The 12,430-nt window shown below is 39.1% G+C and overlaps 1 protein-coding gene across 1 annotated transcript in view; it reads right to left on the reverse strand.

Moving 5' to 3' along the window:
* Khc-73 (Kinesin heavy chain 73) overlaps positions 1-12,430 on the reverse strand; it is a 785,588-nt gene that overhangs the window by 165,608 nt on the left and 607,550 nt on the right. The window contains exons 28-29 of the mRNA XM_071670193.1: positions 7,596-7,667; positions 6,696-6,740 (exon numbers count right to left, since the gene is read on the reverse strand). Of these exons, the coding sequence (XP_071526294.1) occupies positions 6,696-6,740; positions 7,596-7,667 (117 nt within the window). The remainder of the gene's footprint in view (positions 1-6,695; positions 6,741-7,595; positions 7,668-12,430) is intronic.

Below are 12,430 nucleotides of genomic sequence, written 5' to 3' on the forward strand. Positions count from 1 at the left end.
TCCCCAAAAACGCCCCTTTCCTCCACCCCAAAAAGCCCTTTTTTTTCCCAACCTTTCCTTTCATACTACGATCAAACCCTACACACACCCTTTCCCCACCTTCCCCCTTTTCCCTTATTTTAAATTTTTTCTTTTTTATATTTTATCCCGGCTAATTTTCCTTTTCCCCCCTCCCATATTTTTGGTTTTTTTTCTAATTTTCCAGGAAACCCCAAAAAGCCATTTGGGTTTTCCAACCCCGCTCTTTTTTTTACCTTTTTCTACTTAACATTATTAAAAAAAAAAAATTTTAAAATTTTTTTTAAATTATTATATATATTTTTAATTATATTTTATAATATTATTATGGGGCGGGGGGCTGGAAATCTCCCTTTATATTTTTTTTTCTTTAATTTTTCCCAAAAAAAGGGAAAAGGAAGGGGGGAGGTGAGGATATTCCCCTTTAAGGGCCCAAATCCTCTGTTCTTGACGCTCCTTGCTATGCGGAAATGGCGAATAGTTTGAAAGAAAGAAAAAATATTTATAATATATATATATTTATTATATATATATTTTTTATTTCATTTATTTATTATTTTGCTCTGTCGTGTCTCCCCCGTTTGCGAGGTTTTCGCAAAAAAAACAGACAAAAGAAATGGCCCAACCCACCCCCATACACATGTATATACTCTCATCACTCTCTTCACCCCAACATTGCCTCTTTTTTTCTGAAAACCTCTACAAATCTTCACCTTCGCCTCCACAAGATAATGATCAGACATCCCTCCAGTTGCACCTCTCAGCACATTAACATCCAAAAGTCTCTCTTTTGCGCGCCTATCAATTAACAAGTAATCGAATAACACTCTCTGGCCATCTCTCCTACTTACATACACATACTTATGTATATCTCGCTTTTTAAACCAGGTATTCCCAATCACCAGCCCTTTTTCAGCACATAAATCTACAAGCTCTTCACCATTTCCATTTACAACACTGAACACCTCATGTATACCAATTATTCCCTCAACTGCTACATTACTCACCTTTGCATTCAAATCACCCATCACTATAACCTGGCCTTGTGCATCAAAACCACTAACACACTCATTCAGCTGCTCCCAAAACACTTGCCTCTCATGATCTTTCTTCTCATGCCCAGGTGCATATGCACCAATAATCACCCATCTCTCTCCATCCACTTTCAGTTTTACCCATATCAATCTAGAATTTACTTTCTTACACTCTATCACATACTCCCACAACTCCTGTTTCAGGAGTACTGCTACTCCTTCCCTTGCTCTTGTCCTCTCACTAACCCCTGACTTTACTCCCAAGACATTCCCAAACCACTCTTCCCCTTTACCCTTGAGCTTTGTTTGACTCAGAGCCAAAACATCCAGGTTCCTTTCCTCAAACATACTACCTATCTCTCCTTTTTTCTCATCTTGGTTACATCCACACACATTTAGACACCCCAATCTGAGCCTTCAAGGAGGATGAGCACTCCCCGCGTGAGTCCTGCTTCTGTTTCCCCTTTTAGAAAGTTAAAATACAAGGAGGGGAGGGTTTCTGGCCCCCAGCTCCCATCCCCTTTAGTTGCCTTCTACGACACGTGAGGAATGCGTGGGAAGTATTCTTTCTCCCCTATCCCCAGGGATATATATATATTATTTTTTTATTATTTTTATTTTGCTTTGTCGCTGTCTCCCGCGTCTGCGAGGTAGCGCAAGGAAACAGACGAAAGAACTGGCCCAACCCACCCCCATACACATGTATATACATACACGTCCACGCACGCAAATATACATACCTATACATCTCAATGTACACATATATATACACACACAGACACATACATATATACCCATGCACACAATTCACACTATCTGCCTTTATTCATTCCCATCGCCACCTCGCCACACATGGAATACCATCCCCCTCCCCCCTCATGTGTGCGAGGTAGCGCTAGGAAAAGACAACAAAGGCGAATAGTTTGAAAGAAAAGAAAAAAAGATATATATATATATATATATATATATATATATATATATATATATATATATATATATATACACATTTATTTATTTATTATACTTTGTCGCTGTCTCCCGCATTTGCGAGGTAGCGCAAGGAAACAGACGAAAGAAATGGCCCCCCCCCCCCATACACATGTATATACATACGTCCACTCACACAAATATACATACCTACACAGCTTTCCATGGTTTACCCCAGACGCTTCACATGCCTTGATTCAATCCACTGACAGCACGTCAACCCCGGTATAACACATCGCTCCAATTCACTCTATTCCTTGCCCTCCTTTCACCCTCCTGCATGTTCAGGCCCCGATCACACAAAATCTTTTTCACTCCATCTTTCCACCTCCAATTTGGTCTCCCTCTTCTCCTCGTTCCCTCCACCTCCGACACATATATCCTCTTGGTCAATCTTTCCTCACTCATTCTCTCCATGTGCCCAAACCACTTCAAAACACCCTCTTCTGCTCTCTCAACCACGCTCTTTTTATTTCCACACATCTCTCTTACCCTTACGTTACTTACTCGATCAAACCACCTCACACCACACATTGTCCTCAAACATCTCATTTCCAGCACATCCATCCTCCTGCGCACAACTCTATCCATAGCCCACGCCTCGCAACCATACAACATTGTTGGAACCACTATTCCTTCAAACATACCCATTTTTGCTTTCCGAGATAATGTTCTCGACTTCCACACATTCTCCAAGGCCCCCAGAATTTTCGCCCCCTCCCCCACCCTATGATCCACTTCCGCGTCCATGGTTCCATCCGCTGCCAGATCCACTCCCAGATATCTAAAACACTTCACTTCCTCCAGTTTTTCTCCATTCAAACTCACCTCCCAATTGACTTGACCCTCAACCCTACTGTACCTAATAACCTTGCTCTTATTCACATTTACTCTTAACTTTCTTCTTCCACACACTTTACCAAACTCAGTCACCAGCTTCTGCAGTTTCTCACATGAATCAGCCACCAGCGCTGTATCATCAGCGAACAACAACTGACTCACTTCCCAAGCTCTCTCATCCCCAACAGACTTCATACTTGCCCCTCTTTCCAAAACTCTTGCATTTACCTCCCTAACAACCCCATCCATAAACAAATTAAACAACCATGGAGACATCACACACCCCTGCCGCAAACCTACATTCACTGAGAACCAATCACTTTCCTCTCTTCCTACACGTACACATGCCTTACATCCTCGATAAAAACTTTTCACTGCTTCTAACAACTTTCCTCCCACACCATATATTCTTAATACCTTCCACAGAGCATCTCTATCAACTCTATCATTATATATATATATATATATATATATATATATATATATATATATATATATATATATATATATATATATATATATATATTTTTTTTTATACTTTGTCGCTGTCTCCCGCGTTTGCGAGGTAGCGCAAGGAAACAGACGAAAGAAATGGCCCAACCCCCCCCATACACATGTATATACATACGTCCACACACGCAAATATACATACCTACACAGCTTTCCATGGTTTACCCCAGACGCTTCACATGCCTTGATTCAATCCACTGACAGCACGTCAACCCCGGTATACCACATCGCTCCAATTCACTCTATTCCTTGCCCTCCTTTCACCCTCCTGCATCTTCAGGCCCCGATCACACAAAATCTTTTTCACTCCATCTTTCCACCTACAATTTGGTCTCCCTCTTCTCCTTGTTCCCTCCACCTCCGACACATATATCCTCTTGGTCAATCTTTCCTCACTCATCCTCTCCATATGCCCAAACCACTTCAAAACACCCTCTTCTGCTCTCTCAACCACGCTCTTTTTATTTCCACACATCTCTCTTACCCTTACGTTACTCACTCGATCAAACCACCTCACACCACACATTGTCCTCAAACATCTCATTTCCAGCACATCCATCCTCCTGAGCACAACTCTATCCATAGCCCACGCCTCGCAACCATACAACATTGTTGGAACCACTATTCCTTCAAACATACCCATTTTTGCTTTCCGAGATAATGTTCTCGACTTCCACACATTCTTCAAGGCCCCCCAGGATTTTCGCCCCCTCCCCCACCCTATGATCCACTTCCGCATCCATGGTTCCATCCGCTGCCAGATCCACTCCCAGATATCTAAAACACTTCACTTCCTCCAGTTTTTCTCCATTCAAACTCACCTCCCAATTGACTTGACCCTCAACCCTACTGTACCTAATAACCTTGCTCTTATTCACATTTACTCTTAACTTTCTTCTTCCACACACTTTTCCAAACTCAGTCACCAGCTTCTGCAGTTTCTCACATGAATCAGCCACCAGCGCTGTATCATCAGGGAACAACAACTGACTCACTTCCCAAGCTCTCTCATCCCCAACAGACTTCATACTTGCCCCTCTTTCCAAAACTCTTGCATTTACCTCCCTAACAACCCCATCCATAAACAAATTAAACAACCATGGAGACATCACACACCCCTGCCGCAAACCTACATTCACTGAGAACCAATCACTTTCCTCTCTTCCCACACGTACACATGCCTTACATCCTCGATAAAAACTTTTCACTGCTTCTAACAACTTTCCTCCCACACCATATATTCTTAATACCTTCCACAGAGCATCTCTATCAACTCTATCATATGCCTTCTCCAGATCCATAAATGCTACATACAAATCCATTTGCTTTTCTAAGTATTTCTCACATACATTCTTCAAAGCAAACACCTGATCCACACATCCTCTACCACTTCTGAAACCACACTGGTCTTCCCCAATCTGATGCTCTGTACATGCCTTCACCCTCTCAATCAATACCCTCCCATATAATTTACCAGGAATACTCAACAAACTTATACCTTATATATATATATATATATATATATATATATATATATATATATATATATATATATATATATATATATATATATCTTTTTTCTTTTCTTTCAAACTATTTGCCATTTCCCGCATTAGGAAGGTAGCGTTAAGAACAGAGGACTGGGCCTCTGAGGGGATATCCTCACCTGGCCCCCTTCTCTGTTCTTCTTTGGAAAATTAAAAAAAACAAAAAACAAGAGGGGAGGATTTCTAGCACCGCGCTCCCTCCCCTTCTAGTTGCCTTCTACGACATGCAGGGAATATGTGGGAAGTATTCTTTCTCTCCAAATATATATATCTCTGGGAGTGGATTTAGCAGCGGATGGAACCATGGAAGCAGAAGTGATTCACACGGTGGGGGAGGGGGCGGAGGTCCTAGGAGCACTGAAGAATTTGTGGAAGGCGAGAATGTTATCTCGGAGAACAAAAATAGGTATGTTTGAAGGAACAGTGGTTCCAACAATGTTATATGGTTGTGAGGCATGGGTTATAAATAGGGTTGTGTGAAGGAGGGTGGATGTGTTGGAAATGAAATGTTTGAGGACAAGATGTGGTGTGAGGTGGTTTGATCAAGTAACTAATGAAAGGGTAAGAGAGATGCTACCTCGTGTGTGTGTGTGTGTGTGTGTATGTGTGTGTGTGTGTGTGTGTGTGTGTGTGTGTGTGTGTGTGTGTGTGTGTGTGTGTGCGTGTGTGTGTGCGCTGTTTTTCATGCGTGGCGGGGTGGCAATGGGAATGGATGAAGGCAATATGAATGAATATGCATGTACATGTGTATATATGCATATGTCTGTGTATGTATATGTATAAGTTGAAATGTAGTATAGGTATGTGTAGGCATTTATGTATATACATGTGCATGTGGGTGGCTTGAGCCATTCTTTCATCTGTTTCCTTGTGGTACCTTGCTAACGTGGGAGACAGCGACTAAGTATGATAAATATAAATATAAAATAGACACACACACATACATAAACAACTTGGTGTTTCTGGACTTCACCTACAAGAGGATTCAACATTTTTGAAAAGCTACCTTTGGTGAGGCTTATCATTGGGAATATAGTCTCATCAAAGACCTTTTGACTCTAAAAGAGTCTACATTTTCCAGCTACTGGAAGTATCACAGTTTTGAGCTGCAAGAGCCTTTAGAAAGGTCTAAGTAACTCCAAGATTCTATCATAGAAACTGAACCTGGGTAATTATGAAAAAAAATATGCAAAATTCCCAATGCCTTCTCTATCCTTTAGTGGTATAAATCTCAGACATATGACTACTATTTCAAATTTTTCACCATAAAAATAATGTATCTAACTTCTGGTTACAAACCTCTTCAATAATCAGAAAAATTGAAAAAAAGCATTAGTCAGTAACTTTAACGCACAGACCAAAGCTTATTCATCTTTACCATTGTTCTTTTAAATGTGAGAAAGGGCACTAGGGAAATTTCATTACTGAAGAATCACACTACATGAAAATCACATTTTGGCATTTCGTCTGGTGAAAGGTTTGGTATTTGTGGGATATAGGGAATGACTACACTAAGGAACATTGCAGGAACCTACACCATAGATCTTAAGTTTCATAAGTCATATTCATAGTATTCTCTTCAGCTGAAATCATATAAACCATATCAAATCAAATTCTTTAAAGTGTCCAACTGTGCATTCTACATTTGACGGTGTAAAATAACAACTTTAATATCCAAATTGTTGCTGCTAATGTGAAATTAGTGTAGGTTTCTCCAATTGTAGGGATGCAAGTTAAAAACTGGCTTTTCTCACACTACCTCTAGGTTAGTCCTCAATCGTTTCTGGAGCTGCAAGATTAAACCCTACTCTCGTCATTTTGTTGACTTGGGATTAATGGGCTTATAATTAGTACTACCATAAAACACTATACATGAAAACCTACATATATATTTTATGATTCTATAAACCATTTTAAATAGTGCTTAGATTCTATGAAGCTAAAGCCACTTGGTGAACATATCTCTATGTAATACTATACATTCTTATTAACTGTAAAGTATTAGTTTAATAAAATCTGCAGTTCATATCATAAGTCTTCTATCTTTGGCTGTGGACTTCATAAAATCATTGCTAAACAAGAGAAAGCCAGAAAAGGGTCTGGCACAATTATGTAAATGTTCAACTTGTTATCTAGATATAAACCTAAAAATACTTTTGATTTTCAAGTAAGTTTATATTAAGCATTATTCAAAACAATTCAAAATCATACTATACGTGTTCATTCATTCACTTTCATTTGTATATCTAAGTAACTGCTTGTAGTTCATATCTACAAATCATAAAACAGTAAATATATATTCCAAAAACAAGACATGGGTATACAAGTGCTGGATAGAGTTTCTAACATGTAAATCTGGTAAGGGTGCAATCAAGGGTTAACTAAATCATGGTTGCAACACTCCTGCTGAGGGAAATATTTACAAAGCTCAAAACATACTTTATAAACTATGTGCATTTATGGAATGGAACCATTAGACTGGCTATGCTGCATAATCAACGACAGACAATTAGGAAAAGAACACACAAAAAAAAGGCACTGAGCAATTTGAAAAAAGTGTTTTTACGTAATATGTGCAGCAAATAAATGGCCATAAAAATTGCGCCAAGTCAGGGGCTGGCAAAGATGTAGCACTTTTAAATAATGGAAATGGACATACTCCCTCTTCTTGTGATCCACGGAGTGCTGGTGCAGGCTTAGCTAATCCTGTCTCTCTATCACAACCAACTTCCTGAAATATTGCCATTTTCTTCACTCTAACCCAAGGGTGATTGGAAAACAATATTCTATGAAAAAATAATAAGTACAAAATAAGAGAATAAAAAAAATGGATTTTTTTTTAACTAAATCCATAAACCCATTAAGGACACACCAACAGAGCTTCTAATTCAAAACCCCTGAGCTCATACAGTAAGTATGCTTCCCCTTATAGTCTCTTTCTGAAGACTAATATCAAATTTATCTTCAGTTCATTAGGATTCAATTTTTTTTTCTTTGTAAGTAATGATGTCTGTTTGCTGTTGAGCATGGCTACTGATGGTGCCAACCCCTGGTTTTAACTTCTGCTGAGAAATGCTGAACTATGTATATATTCTTGTAATTCTACTATGCCTAGCATCTCCATATCAATAAGAAAAAATATTATTGTTTCAGTCTTCCAACAACTGTGAAACACTTCCAAGGATTTGAAGTTTTCCTCTTACTATTTTTAGGATACAGGTGATAAGAATAATTTGTGATAATAATATTGGCCACTCAGCTTTGAATAAAAGTCACCACAAATAAGAGATTGTCAAAGTTGAGGTATACTTGAAAAAAGGAAATGAAGAAGGTTGCTGTCTTCCTTTCTCCTTTTTATAGAGTAAATAGTGCAATACAAATCAGAATAAAACTTAGGTAGTTATGATCTTTTAATAACAATCATGACAATAATAGGAAAAAGTAGGTATTACATGAATGCAATGGTCAACATTTGAGTAAATATCAAAAAGACACTTATAATCCAAAATGCTGCATTAAAATCTATAGAATGGAAACATCGTCATAAAATGAAGGCTTTGAAATGTGAAAAACATTTTCTCTCTTGGGTGGTGTCCCACAAGCAACTGAATCACAGTGGATCACCAAGGGTTAGAACTTCCTAACCCCCTAGCATCTTGGTTTAAATACACTAGCATTTTCTAACCTTCAACAACAACCTGCTAGTGGTCTTGATTGACTGCTATTTACAGGAATCCCTCAACCAACCCACAACCATCAAAGGCTGTGATGGCACCAGTCCAGCTGGGAAAGTGGCCAGAACTACCTGTATACCTCAAAATTTTCAGGTCACAGGTTTCAACCTAAGAATGAGCACATATGCCAATCCATCTCCTCTTAAAAAGGGTCTGAGCATATAATGAGCTTGTCCCACACAGAGCCTAATTTCTAGTAATAACATATTTAGTTGCAATAGCAAGGCTAGCATGAAGCACTCAACATGTCTTGTTTGATGCATAAGATATTCTTCTCATTCACCACCTGCATTACATATCTCTTTCAGTTCATTTAGGAATGATCTCAACCACATGCCCATTGTTCTTTTAAATGTTTCTGCAGTTACTCCAATGAATTATTAATCATTATAGCTTCCTAGTTGGGTTGTCATACAATTTAGCCTAATTTATTTTCAGTGCATTCCATGACATTCCTAATGACTTAACAACTTTGTATCTTCCCTGTTGAGAGGCTTTCAGGTTTAATAAATCATCTACTGCTGTTTTTATCTTTTTGTGAGATAAGGCCAAGTCTCCGTGTGGTCCTGTAAATGAATTTTCTCTGGGCTGACCAATTGCTCTGACTATATATGATTTTTCAATGTGTCAGTGTATTTTCATCATATTGGCTAAATTTTCAACTAATTATCAATCTATACTGTTCAATCAACATCCAGCATACTTCCTTGTGGTCATTTCCATTATTATCCCCCACCTGATTCTTTTTTTTTATTCTATCTGGATTTCTTTCCATGTTCTGTATAACTTTTTCCTCATTCATTTTCTGTTCTCTTCTAAGGAATTTCAATACCTCTACATCTGCATTCTTTAGTTTCTCATCTAATTTTCTTTTTCTTGCTTCTTTCATTCCTAGGTATCCTCCATTCTGTACAGCTTAAGCCTCTCTAATCCAGCACTCTGGGGTCCAGTAAATCCCATGGTCCAGCACATTTTGAATCTGCTGCCATTAGTTTGTGGATCTATCACTAAAGCAACACTGTTAGCAGCACTAAGGCACCAGAAGCTGTTTACATTGCAGCTGAGATTATCAACTGTCCTGTTAATTTCACATATTCACTATTTTGCTGAAAATGAAAGCCAGAAAAGTTGAAAGTTTTGGAAAACTTTGAAAGGTGCCAGGAGTACAGAATTAGACGGTGCACTCATAAAGTGGTTTAAGCTCCCATGTAATGAAGGTGTAAGCATTTCTGGGGAGATGCTTATCGAGGAGGCCAAAGTTTATCATAGAGAACTAAATCTATACTATGACTGAATATTCACAAGGATGGTTACATAAGTTTAAGTGGAGACATGGAATTTCAGTACACTGTGTGCGGTGAAAAGCATAGTACTGAGATGGAAGTTTGTAGTGTAAGGTCATTTTAAAAGAATAAATAAAAACTCCGATTCTCTATTAAACAACCAACAGCAATATGTTCAGGGTAAGATAGAGAGTGTGAGCCAGCTGCCTGGCTGGTTGGTTGGTTGTTTGGGCTTCAGGCCCATCAAATGCTAGGGTCACTGTGGCTGTCAACGTACCCTACATCCACCAATTGAAGAATCTTTAACACCTTATTCAGGTGTGAAAGAAAATTCTAAGACCACATACACTCTCACTATACATGTGGCCCATCAACTGTGGGGCTGGTTGCCTTGCCTTGACAATAATAAAACAACAATAGAAGAAAAAGTCAACCAAAAACAACTACCAAACCATGTTTGTTCATCACATTAACTATTCATCACAAAGCTGTAACAAAGTTTGTGGATGAATGGATGAATTTGCAGTTAGTGGCAGCAACAAACTTAGCCCCAGAACAAATGTATAATGCTGATGTATCTGTCCTGTACTGGCATCATATGCCACAAAAAACCATTGACCAAGATATTGAAGAGTCTCCATCTTCTGATGTAATCTGATGTAACAATAAAAACCTTGTTTGGAAGCATTAATGATTATATTATTTCCAGTTTTATGCTTTGTTCTACCTATGATAACATGGCAATGTGTATGTGGAATGAGCATATATTTACATACAGGGTTCCCTTAGGGATCAGTTTCTGTTTGCCTGAATTTTATATGTTCCAATAATGGCCATGTTCTAATGTTGCCGGATTAAAGAGGTTCAACCTATGTATATATGTGTGCATATTATTATTATATTTATCTATTATACTTTGTCGCTGCCTCCCACGTTTGCGAGGTAGAGCAAGGAAACACACAAAAGAATGGCCCAACCCACCCACATACACATGTATATACAGTATAATAATTTATTTATTTCATCTAATTCATTTATTTCATTTATTTCATCTAATTCATTTATTTATTTTGCTTTGTCACTGTCTCCCGCATTAGCGAGGTAGCACAAGGAAACAGACGAAAGAATGGCCCAACCCACCCACATACACATGTATATATATATATATATATATATATATATACACGTCCACACACGCAAATATACATACCTATACATCTCAATGTACACATATATATACACACACAGACATATACATATATACACATGTACATAATTCATACTGTCTGCCTTTATTCATTCCCATCGCCACCTCGCCACACATGGAATAACATCCCCCTCCCCCCTCATGTGTGCAAGGTAGCGCTAGGAAAAGACAACAAAGGCCACAATCGTTCAAACTCAGTCTCTAGCTGTCATATAATAATGCACCGAAACCACAGCTCCCCTTCCACATCCAGGCCCCACAGAACTTTCCATGGTTTACCCCAGACGCTTCACATGCCCTGGTTCAATCCACTGACAGCACGTCAACCCCGGTATACCACATCGATCCAATTCACTCTATTCCTTGCATGCCTTTCACCATCCTGCATGTTCAGGCCCTGATCACTCAAAATCTTTTCCACTCCATCTTTCCACCTCCAATTTGGTCTCCCACTTCTCCTCATTCCCTCCACCTCTGACACATATATTCTCTGGTCAATCTTTTCTCACTCATTCTCTCCATGTGACCAAACCATTTCAAAACACCCTCTTCTGTTCTCTCAACCACACTCTTTTTATTTCCACACATCTCTCTTACCCTTACATTACTTACTCGATCAAACTACCTCACACCACATATTGTCCTCAAACATCTCATTTCCAGCACATCCACCCTCCTCCACACAGCTCTATCCATAGCCCACGCCTCGCAACCATATAACATTGTTGGAACCACTATTCCTTCAAACATACCCATTTTTGCTTCCCAAGATAATATTCTCGACTTCTACACATCCTTCAATGCTCCCAGAATTTTCGCCCCCTCCTCCATCCTATGATTCACTTCCGCTTCCATGGTTCCATCCGCTGCTAGATCCACTCCCAGATATCTAAAACACTTTACTTCCTCCAGTTTTTCTCCATTCAAACTTACCTCCCAATTGACTTAACCCTCAACCCTACTGTACCTAATAACCTTGCTCTTATTCACATTTACTCTTAACTTTCTTCTTTCCCACACTTTACCAAACTCAGTCACCAGCTTCTGCAGTTTCTCACATGAATCAGCCACCAGCGCTGTATCATCAGCGAACAACAACTGACTCACTTCCTAAGCTCTCATCCACAACAGACTGCATACTAGCCCCTCTTTCCAAAACTCTTGCATTCACCTCCCTAACAACCCCATCCATAAACAAATTAAACAACCATGGAGACATCACACACCCCTACCGCAAACCTACATTCACTGAGAACCAATCACTTGCCGC

This window comes from Panulirus ornatus, chromosome 14, assembly GCF_036320965.1.
Source record: "Panulirus ornatus isolate Po-2019 chromosome 14, ASM3632096v1, whole genome shotgun sequence".
In the NCBI taxonomy this organism is placed as follows: domain Eukaryota; kingdom Metazoa; phylum Arthropoda; class Malacostraca; order Decapoda; family Palinuridae; genus Panulirus; species Panulirus ornatus.